At 27.5% G+C, this 12,040-nt stretch overlaps 1 protein-coding gene across 1 annotated transcript in view; it reads left to right on the forward strand.

Annotated features, from left to right (window-relative positions):
- The window catches only part of LOC123292827 (furin-like protease 1), a 730,290-nt gene that overhangs the window by 709,926 nt on the left and 8,324 nt on the right, over positions 1 to 12,040 (forward strand). The window contains exons 6-11 of the mRNA XM_044873541.1: positions 4,681 to 4,866; positions 4,974 to 5,113; positions 5,191 to 5,483; positions 5,644 to 6,414; positions 6,870 to 7,057; positions 8,376 to 8,472. Coding sequence (XP_044729476.1) covers positions 4,681 to 4,866; positions 4,974 to 5,113; positions 5,191 to 5,483; positions 5,644 to 6,414; positions 6,870 to 7,057; positions 8,376 to 8,472 — 1,675 coding nt within the window. The remainder of the gene's footprint in view (positions 1 to 4,680; positions 4,867 to 4,973; positions 5,114 to 5,190; positions 5,484 to 5,643; positions 6,415 to 6,869; positions 7,058 to 8,375; positions 8,473 to 12,040) is intronic.

Consider the following 12,040-nt stretch of genomic DNA (forward strand, 5'->3'; position numbering starts at 1 on the left):
GACATTTCGATTGCGTTTCTATCGAATGTATGATTTAATTGGATGCGGCTTCAATAGATTCCTCGCATTTAATAGATGCGATTTTGCTTTGTAAACAAATATTACTTAACGCTTGTTATTTGTACTCCATTATTGCAGAATATTTTCATAAATGATTTGTTCAGTTTTTTTTTCCGTATTATTTCCGTTGGATTCTACAAATGGTTCCGATACCAGGAATCGAACCCAAGCCTCCTGGGTCTCCTGCACAAGCAATGAGAAGAAAAAGGCAAATTTTTTCTACAACACTTCGACCACCATATTTAAGATTTGTACCAAACAAACACAAAATCGAATTGATAAAACACTTCTAAAAATTGTTTGTGTTTATTTTTGTGACTTCAAAGTTTAAAACCTGCTCGATTTAGATAGAAAATATGATAAAATACAAAATTATCCATGAGCTAGAAACAACTTACCACCTAGTTAAATTGCAATTACACTTTGTTAAATTGGTATCTCAAGATATGACGTTAGTCAAACATCTTAGATTTAGATACCAGAATATTGACAGCGAAATAAACATTCGTTAAACACACAGAACAAATGAAATATCTTCCCCTGCTTTGTTTGATGTCGATGAAACAAAATAAAAATATTGAGGAATTCCTTAAGTACTTTACATATTTTCAAAGTCAAAAGGATCATTAAAATAAAAATTCGGATAAACTAAATTTCATATTCAGTGAATGAACATAGAAAAATATTTTCCCAAATAAAAAGGAAAGAAAATTGACTTAAATACAAATGTACATATTACATTTACTTGATTGATTTACTAGTGACCTTTTTTTTGTCAATGTATGAAAGTGATTTATACTGTACAGAATTTTATTTTCCCATTTATATTATAAACAGCTATACGCAAATCGATTACATAGTTTATTTGTTTAATTCGATTGAATAACTTTTTTCCTGTGTGTATATGTGTTATGCATTCACAATTTATATTCAATTTTCTCACACACAAACCTGTCGTTTCAAACACTGGAATAAAACGTCGCAAAAAAAAACTAAACTTCAAGATTGAAACAAACAATTTCTGATAAGTTTCAAATATAATTTATAATGTAGTCAAACCATGAATAGATGAATAAAAAGGCAACACTTTTTTGCGAAATAAACAACTTACTTCAAAATGAACGTATTATTACCGTTTATCATTCACCTTTGTGGGCCATGTATATATGAAATTTATCAAGTTATGTCTTTAGTCCCAAGTTTGTAACACCTAAAAATATTGTTAGCACGAATAAAATTTTGGTATAGATGTTAATTCACTTAATTGGTCCATTTCTGGCTGTCTGTCTGTCCGACTGTTTGAAACATTTTTTCGTAAACACCACTGTTTGTAAATATTTTAAATTTATACGTAACATATATTATGTATGTGTTTGTTTGTTTATAGCATATACTATACCCACTGAGGAAGTGAGAAGAAAGATACTCTTATTAGTTTGTGTGTAAGCGTGGCTATCTTTCTTTACTTATATGACGTAAAAAAAGCAATCGGTTGCGTAAGCAACACTGTCTATACATGGTATTTCAACAATTAACTCAGTCAACTGTTTTTTTTCACTTGTTAAATATCAATTTAAGCCTTTCAAATATTTTTACATATTTCCAAAGACTCATTAGTTGCATTTCATGCGTGTTTGTAGATTGTCAATTTGGTCGTACTCATTGAACCCATCTATAATTATTGTATCAGCTAGTTTGGCGATAATCATATTATCATCCCTATTTCCATTTGCGCCGGTCAGCTTAAAACCAAAACCATCAAATTCTTTTTAAAATTAATATTAAAATTTTTGTATTTGTTTATTTGCACGTGATGTATGGAGACAATTTATTTATAAACAAAGCAGGTGATCTGTTAAAGTAATATCGCATCTATCTATGGTTTCATCGCTTTTAAAAGGAATGTTGAAATGAAACGTATTTTACAAATTTCTATTACAAATACAAAAATATCCATTTTTATTAAATTGTATTTTGAACTTGCTTTAAACTGTTTTAGTTTTCTTTAAAAAGTCTCAAAAGTATAGATTTTTCTATCATTAGGCTTCCTCAAATTTCGGCCGCGGCACATTCCTGGAATAAGGTATTCTACTATGTTTGAAATAGTACTCCAAAATGTTGATTTTCCTAATAAAAAGCCACAAAAAAATATAATTCGACAAAATAAACACGCTTTCTTGCCATAAAATTAAATTAAATTTTAAACGTTTTTTATTCTTCTCGTAAAAAAGCTGTCGGCCATTTTGGTGACGTATTATTGGTAACAACAAATTAGTAATGCATATTAATTATAATGCATATTATGATGTCACATCATGGCAGCTCGTCTTTTAGGTCACGTGATATACAGATTAAAAATTACTACTTTTAATTTTAATATAATAAAACAATAATGCACTTTTATGATTCAGAATATTTTAGTATATTTCTACATAAATTTTAATTTTTATCAAATTTGATAATTTATTTTTCACTACCGAAAGTACACTATTTGTGAACGTTTGTCCCAAATCGTTAAATTTTTGCTCAAATCATATTATATTATGCAGGTGTATGTAAGTAAAATATGTTTTAATAAAATTCCTCCTCTTTGTTTGAAGTCGATTAAAAACAGTATTAAACTTTGTTATATTAAAGTTTATCCATTTAAAAATCTTAATACAAAATCTAAATTCTGTTAGTCATACAATACAACACGACACCATAGTATCTTTAAAAATTATTAAAACTTTTAATGTCACGAATAAGAAAATTGTACACAAAGCAAAAAAAACATAAATAATTACACAAAGGTTTATTATTCCCATTTTGTCATAGTTCGTAACAATTTTTCTTTAACACGAAAGAAAATTTTATATTTAATTCTTGTACGTACCATAATGAAGGAATGCAAATTTTGTAGAAAAAGATGCAGCTAAATAAAAGTAAAACGCTTCGAAATTTCCCACCCAGATTTGACTTTTTTCTTGATATCATCAGATATTCATATCAAGATATGGTAACAATCGTTCGAACGTATAACTTAAATAATAAATTAAGTTAACTTCCATATGCTTCTGTTAACATACTTTTACAGGCAAATTTGCTTATAATTAGGTAATGGGTGAATTGACGAAATAAGTTTAGAAAAAAGATTTTTTATTTGTCGATTTTCCTAACGTTTAATTTATGAGATTTATCTATCATTTGTAGTTTTAAAAGTTTAAAATAATATAATCAATTTTTTGTCTAAATTAATATTATATATTTTGCTTGCTTAGTCTTGTGAGCTATTGTTGATATTGAAATATGAGAGCAAACACATCCATCAGAAAATATTCATACTTTGAATCGAAATACTTACAGGCAATCATTCAGAGTGTTTTGGAGGATTAATAAAAAAAATCGGATACATAAAAAAATTTAATTCGTTCTACATAAAAGTCATTTTATGTTACAAAAGGAAGATAATTTATATTGAATTTTATATACACATTAGAATTGTGTACGAAGTTTTATATCTAAATTTATATACAAAATTTTTACGATAAGAATGTCAAAAAATAATTGATTTACTTCAGTTCACATGACTGCTTTAGTTTATTTATTTTAGAAAATATATAAAATTTAAAACAATTTTTTAAATTTAATACATGAGCAGGTCGTCGGGGTTGACCGAACTTTGTACCTAACATTTAGGTTATCCGAACGCATTATTGTAAAGACCTGTTGTTAAGGGAAATTTTCGTGCTAATCAAAGTTGGTCCTTGCTATCTTGGACATCGCATCGTTATCTTGCAAGGCCAACCCACGAAATATATGCCAAAATGAATGGAAATGATATTTTTTATTAATCAGAATCCCCCATAATCCTGTTATTTCATGTAAGATTTTGCGACCTTGCTCTCACTGTCCTTTACGACCTATATGACATCCACCGATTATATTTCACATTAGTTTCATTTCGTACTTAGGACCATAAATAATAAATGTATATTAAAGTAAGATTGGCTCAGATTTTTTTAGAACTGGTGGGCCAACTTTGACTACCCAAAAAATCTGTTTTTTTCGACAATCGGCGTTGTCTCTTTATATCACGTCACAACCAAACACGGTACGAAAAAGGTTAAAAAATATTTCCACTAATGCAAATAAATAAACAAAAAAATCTTACAATAGCTAATAGTCAAATAAAAAAACTCCGTGAATTGACCTTCCCAACCGACGACGAACCTAGATAGCTTACTCTACTTTTCGTACTTATCAGAAGTAAATATATACCCCATATTAGAAGATACATTCAATAATCACGCAGATAATTATTTAATAGTAAAGATTACGGTTCCGATTATTTATTGAGCGCTCGCTAAAAATGGGGCTATACTAGCACCCATATACGAAGATCTTTTTTTTTCTTTAAGATGCATGAGGTGTCAGTGCTATCTTTCTGATCAGTATGTCTCACTTCAGCTGGACGCAGCACGCAATCATTGTAAAATACTATCTATAAATAACCTTATTCAAAATAAAACCTTAACAAAACACTCCATCACAGCTATTTACATTGGAATTAGAACATTCGTATTTTTTCTTAATCCAGATCTTATACAAATTATTTCATAAATATCATTTTTCGTATAGGTCGTTACTACTGATCTACATCATTCTTGCACATCAAGTCATACTGGAACATCTGCTTCAGCACCTTTAGCGGCTGGAATATGTGCTTTAGCATTAGAAGCAAATCCAAATTTAACATGGCGCGATATGCAACATATTGTTGTACGGACAGCGAAAACCGCAAATCTAAAAGCAAATGATTGGCAGGTAAAATTACTTTAAATGTATTTCAGTTTTTTCTGGTCTGATAATTTGTCATAAACACACACACCTCAAAAGTTTTTGAAAGGTTTTTACCAAGTTTTATTTGTTAGGTCAATGGAGTTGGACGAAATGTAAGTCATTCATTTGGCTATGGTCTAATGGATGCATCTGCTATGGTTCGTGTAGCTAGATCGTGGAAGACAGTTCCGGAACAACATAAATGTGAAATATCTGCTCAAATAACAGATCCGTAAGTAAAACTTCCCAAAATAGCAATCATGTTAATTTTTGTTGATTAACACTATTTTTCAAAACTTTGCTTTTCAGAACAATCCCTCCAAAAAGTAGGAAAAAATTTAGTTTAATAGTAAAAAATTGTCCGGGTGTCAATTACTTAGAACATGTTCAAGCAAAAATTACATTAACAACATTACGTCGAGGCGATCTTGAAATTAATTTAACATCACCAGCGGGTACGCGCAGTACACTACTCGAACATCGATTCCATGATTTTTCACGACAAGGATTTTTATCATGGCCATTTATGTCAGTTCACACGTGGGGTGAAAAACCATTTGGAGAATGGAAATTAGAAATTCATAATGAAGGTAGAACGTTAAGTAAGTTATCTACTTTTCACTATCTTAAACAGCTCTTTACTCTTGGCTTGGAAACTTAACCCTATAATGGTCACATAACAAATAATTTGACCATTAGAAGGTTATAACTAATTTTAATTTTCTATACTAACCGCATCCAATTTTTGTACTAACCATTTAGATCGAGCATCATTACAACAATGGTCCCTCGTACTGTATGGTACTGTTGAGCCTATTATCAAAGCGGATAAATCGTATACTTGGCCGGATACTAATTATATAAACCTACAAAACAATATCACTCAAAGTAAACATACAAAAGGCAAAAATAAAAATAATCCATCATATAATACCAATCCAAAAAAAGCAAAAAATAAGAATAAAAATCAAAAAAATAATGGTAAATCGAATCAAAGATCGGATACATTATTAAAAGGTATATCAAAACCAAAAATATACAAACCAGGGATTGATTCTGATTCACATCCAAATCAAAATACTACATCAACACGTAATCGACAAAATCAAAAGAAAAATCAAAAATATCAAAAAAATTACGAAACACTTACAACTCCTGCTTATATAAAGATACCAAGTGTTTTACAACAATATCCTAAAGTGCAACATATTTACCCAGCTTTGTATCCATATACAAAGTCGGGTACAATGAATACACCAAGAGATTCATCATTATATTTTACAATGTCTGAAAACAGACCATTGGTGCCTAAAAATTCAGAAAGTAGTCGTGATGTACAAAGTTCACATCGTAAAGGTAAAAAATATACGCAAGAATCATTGGTATTGATCACAAATACGGATATCAAAACACAAAAATCTATTGATTATGTTAAACCCCAATCATCGGAAAATGTTCAAGGACAAGTACGAGAAGTAAATACTGAAACAAGTGAATTACCGTCAACTATAACGTCCACTGTTGTAACAAATGGTACAAAACATTTTTGTACTCAAATGTTTTTATTTTGAAATTTAATTTTTGCACTTTGTTTTTTTCTTTGAGTTTGGTGATTTTAAGTTTTATTATTTATATTGTATTAGATGAATTTTTGTAGTTATTCGTTTTATTTATACTATAAGGTCTACTTTTGGGGGATGTAAATGGTAAAAATATTTTTCAAAGGTGTAAGTAGAGTATGTTGGCTGTCTGGATAGCTTTCTTAACATAAAATATTCAAACATCAACATACGCAGTTGCAGGGAAAAAAAATATTTAACCCAAAACATACATACCTTCAAAAAGGGAACCTTTTATCACTTTTTTTTTTATTAAACATTGCACGCGCTTTAAATTTATGTATTTTTTATTTATTTTAAGTTTTTATGTAGATTAATTTATATTTTGTTTTTAAGAATAAATTATTAAAATTATATTTTATTTCTTAGGTTCTATATCCAAATTAACCGAATGGGAGTTGATCTTACATGGTACTGAAACCTTACCGAATGCAGGAATTACAAAACCAGCATGGGATGAAAAGAATCCTGGTGGAAGCAGTGAAATTCAAATTAATGATTTAGATCAAGGCATGGTTGTTTCATCAAATGACCGATGGCGTGGTGAAGAACCACAGGTACATACATATCAAATCAAAATTAATTTCGGCTAGGACACGAACTATAGTTTAATTTAAATATATTACGTAATTTTTAATTATAAAAGAACTATGTTTCCAACCAATTTTTCCTTTAGATTTATCAATAACGTAATAATAACTTAACTATAGCAAGAAAAAGTCTTGAATTGGAAATTTATTCTAGATTTTATGTAACAAGGATTGAGAAGCACGCTTTTTAAATGCAAAGTATTTTGTTCAAAAGATCCTGAAAATATATTGTGCTGAAGATTGAACCTTTCATTATTTTAGAACTACCTACGTAATTTTGGCCCTTTAAACTTAGTCAAGTCAAAAATAATTTAATTAAGAATAAATTGTTAATAAAATGAAAATAAATAAGCGACTTGTATGACATATTGTCATACATGTACAATAAATAGTTTTCGATTAGTTGACAAACGCTCATATGCACGTAATACAAGTTGCCTATTATTAATTTTGTAAGTCAACTTTTACATGGACCGTTTCATTTATTATACCATGTATATATGAAATATACATAGTATATTAAGTTTAGTCCCAAGTTTGTAAAGCTTAAAAATAATGATGCTAGGAAAAAATTTTGTCATAGGTGTTCATAAAATCACCTAATTAGTCCATTTCCGGTTGTCCGCCCGTCCGTCCGTCCGTCTGTGGGCACGATAACTCAAAAACGAAAAAAGATATCGAGCTGAAATTTTTACAGCGTACTCAGGACGTAAAAAGTGAGGTCAAGTTCGTAAATGAGCATCATAGGTCAATTGGGTCTTGTAAACCGTTAGAGATTTAGACAAAAGTTTAAATGTAAAAAATGTTCCTTATCAAAAATTAAACAACTTTTGTTTGAAACATTTTTTCGTAAACATCATTGTTTACCCGTGAGGGCGCCAATTAGGCGGAAATTTTATATGTACTATACTTGATTATCACTTACGTATGTGTCACATGTTTGTATGTGTAATGTGATAAAGAAATCAACACTGACTATGCATGGTATTTCAACAATTAACTCAGTCAATTGTTTGTTTTCACTTGCTAACAATTTATTATTTATTAACAAATAGAAACATTTGAGCAAAAAGTGGACGGTTTATTTCATTTTACTTAAATAGCCGATTTTTGTAACATTTCTTTTACTGTACTAACTGTATTCTAGATAATTTTTAATACATACAATACTTTTTGGATAATTGACCAAAAACCGAAAAAAAGGACAGATTTTATCTCCGAAAATTTAAACTTTCCATAAAAAATAATAGTTTTAATTAATTCCAGTATTTTTTTCTACTTATAGGTTGGCGAAGAACTAAGTCACGTAAATCTTCAGGACGCAACTGAAAATGTTTTCAATTCATCGGCATGCGCGAAGAGTAATGGCCGTATATGTTTAGGTCTGTTATTAATATATTTCCTTATTAATTACAATACAATATATTTAACACTTTTATATTTACCTAAACATTTATATAAAATAATATCTAAACAATTACTACTAACATATAATTTTTTATTAAATAAATACAACGATCAAACAAATCAATTAATAATACACGATAATGAAACTAATATTAATAATAATACTCAAAACGAAGACAATGATTTATTACATCATGTCCAAATAATTGAAGTGATTCCACTTAATCATTCATCAATCTCATTATCATCCTCATTAGCATTATTATGTACGAATAAAATTTGTTCAAAAATTTATCAAAGAAATTATCTCAACAACAAAAGCAATAATAATAATTATATCATAAATTTAATTATTAGTAATAATTTTTTATCTGACATCAATAATATTAATAATAATAATAATAATTTAGTTGTAAATAATTATATTTTAAGTTATTATTATTATTATTATTTTATTTATATAAATTTATATGTTAGGTTATGTACATTGAATAGTGCACCGATTTTTTTAAATCATTTAACTAGAATTGATCAACAAAATTTAGCGTAACAACATTGTCATTTTAATATAAAAAAAATTTGTTTATATATTATATTTATGAAAAGAAATATAATATATGATATATAATTTACATTATATATATAATCAACACTCTTATTATATAAAAGGGTAAAACAAATCCACTTAGGAAAATAATTCTAAAATGTCGTCATTAAAATCAAATCGTATTGATTTTTATAATTTTTAATCAATAGATCGACTTTTTCAAGTAATTGATCAAAAATATCATTGAAAATTGCGGTTTAAAACAAAACTTTCTGTTTTTGGAAATTATTTTGAAAACACACTATAAAAATTTAGCAGCCTAACATGTTATGAGCAATATATTTGCGTTTCCATCATAATTTTTTTGTAGGAATGTATCAGACATTCTTATACGATATTCTTATAATGTGTGCTCAGCTTCCTTTCTAAACAAAGGTTAAATTATTGCCCTTACTCGTTTGTTTATCCTTCTAACATATGTTCGTTGTCGAGGCCTTTTTAATCAAGGACCAGATATATTTTTACCACTACTCTAGCAATTAACATTACATTATGGACAGCAGTCCATTAAAATGATCTTAAAATTACCTGTTTCCTGTTCAAAGTTCCTAAGTAAAGCTCCAATTGTTTGTTCTCAATTAAATTCTTTTTTGTGAGCTGCTTTTTGAATGATTTATGATATAATAGGTTATGGGAACGGTCTCGAAGATGGGTAGGCATTATCCAAGAGTGGTAGTACTTCTGAATTCTTATTGAAGGTAAAAATTGAGAGAGATAAAAATATAAGATCGGTTATAATTCTTATTTTATTCTATATTTCATTTCATCAAATTTAAAATGTTACAGTCTCATCTTTGTCTCCTTTTTTTACCGGATACTCGATAATTGATTCACTTAGTAGAAACTACATTTGGCTCAATTTCTCAAGAATTCATGAATGGTCTCCTTGAAACCCTCGTAATAATTTATTGAGTAATTAAGTAAAAAGGCAAAAAATCTATTGAATTTAAATTATCTTATCAATTAGAAGTTTGATTTACTGATGATAAAGTCGTAATTAAAATACAATTTCACACCCTTTTACATATTATTTAAAATATACATGCTTAATGAATTAATAAGATTAGTGGACGAAAAGCACTGCCATGAATTTTTGTAAAGAAATTTTTTATGCTGTGTTTTTGACATCAAGATAACTAATTACACCTAGATGTTTTACCTAAATGTCGTTTTAATTGACAGATATAGATTAGGTTTTAATTTGTTGTTCCTAATTTTTTATGTTTTATAAAAAAAATCAATTTTGTGTTAATATTTTGTTTTTAAATAAATTGATTTTCCTTTTGTTTTACGTTATTGATATACGCGTACAGCCATTGTATATAGGATTCAAAATTATATTCGAATAAAACCGGAAATTTTCTCAGAAATTTTTGAACTGATCGGCAAGCTCGGTTTATCCTATTCGTTCTATAAAAAAATGGCTTAAATGGAAATTAAATCTTTTAAAAATTAATTTAAATTTAGATATGAGTCGTCCAGTTTCCGCCTAGGTCTCGCTTAAAACTCATTATATCCTTTAGAAGTAAGCTAGTTAATTTTTTTTCAAAATTTCATCAAATTCAAAATATTAGTAGCATCATTTATAAACTATATATCGCAGAAAATTTCTTTTAATCAAGGAAAATTTTACACTATTTCATATGGGATTTTTAGATGGAAATGGCCTATGTTAGTACAAATTTTTAGCTGATGATAATTTGGCTAACACAAGTATAAGGGGGTGATAATACAATGTCTGTTGACTGATCCCATAATTTTAATGTGATTTAAAAAAAATCTTTTTAACTAGCCTGGATATATTTTTACTTTCAATATAGTAAGATTTAATGATCTTTTTTTTAGAATTATTTTTATAAAAAATATTTTGCACAAATTCTTTAAATATCAAGGTATAATTTGCATAATATAAATTATTCAATAATAAATATTTTTATTTGTAAAATTAATGGCAATATTTATTAATTATTTTTCATTTTCATTTTTTTTTTTTTTTTTTTAAATATACATTTTCTCTATTCAAAAAAAAATATTTATTTTATTTTATCGGGGCCTAAATTACTATAATTCGGATTTTTTTTAAATGCTTAAAAACCTAGTGCTTAAAAATTCCGTCCTTATAGAGAATAATAATTAAATCCCTCTTAATTATTTTTTAGTTTTATTGAAATTGAAATTTTTAACTTAATAAAAAATAGAGTAAATGTATTTTTTTCCACGAGCGTTGATTTACATAGACAAAATTTATTTTTTAATTTTTTTTTTAAATTAAAACTTTAAGATATTTGATAAACCTGAAGCATCAAACGTATACTTTATTTACAAAGTTATAGATGCAAGACTTCGGATTAAAAGAAATCATGAATCATCAAATATTCTTTTCACAGTTAGTATAATTTTGTTGATTTGGTTTAATCTCATTGAACCTGATTAAAAAATTTTAAAAAATTGAATTTTTTTAATTTTAGAATGTTATTATGTTAGCTCAAGGTGCTTTTAAACTATAGTTTATATATTAAACTATTCGATTATAATTTTTATTAGAATTTTTAGCTCTCGTTTTAGTATTCACACGACACAGGCGGATTTATTGGAATTGTTTGTAAAGCTAAAGTTGTTGTATAGATTTAAAATTTTCCTATCTATTATAATTTTTCTTGTGTCGTTTATGAATCTTTACTGAAAACTTAGATCCAATGTTTAGGTTTCATTATAAAAAATTGTCTTTACACTTAAAAATATCATTCGTTTAAAAGTCACACAAAATCTTCCTTTCAAATATCATAAGAATTTGATACGTCTAGAATGATCGTTTGACCTTCTGTTTCGTAATAATTATCATTTTGTTTTCATCTTAAATATTTCCAAAGTCTTTTCAATATAATTAGGAATTGAAAATAAACACGAGTTCCTAAAGAGCTCTGATAGTCCTTGCT

This window comes from Chrysoperla carnea, chromosome 2 (genome assembly GCF_905475395.1).
Source record: "Chrysoperla carnea chromosome 2, inChrCarn1.1, whole genome shotgun sequence".
NCBI classification, from domain to species: Eukaryota; Metazoa; Arthropoda; class Insecta; order Neuroptera; family Chrysopidae; genus Chrysoperla; species Chrysoperla carnea.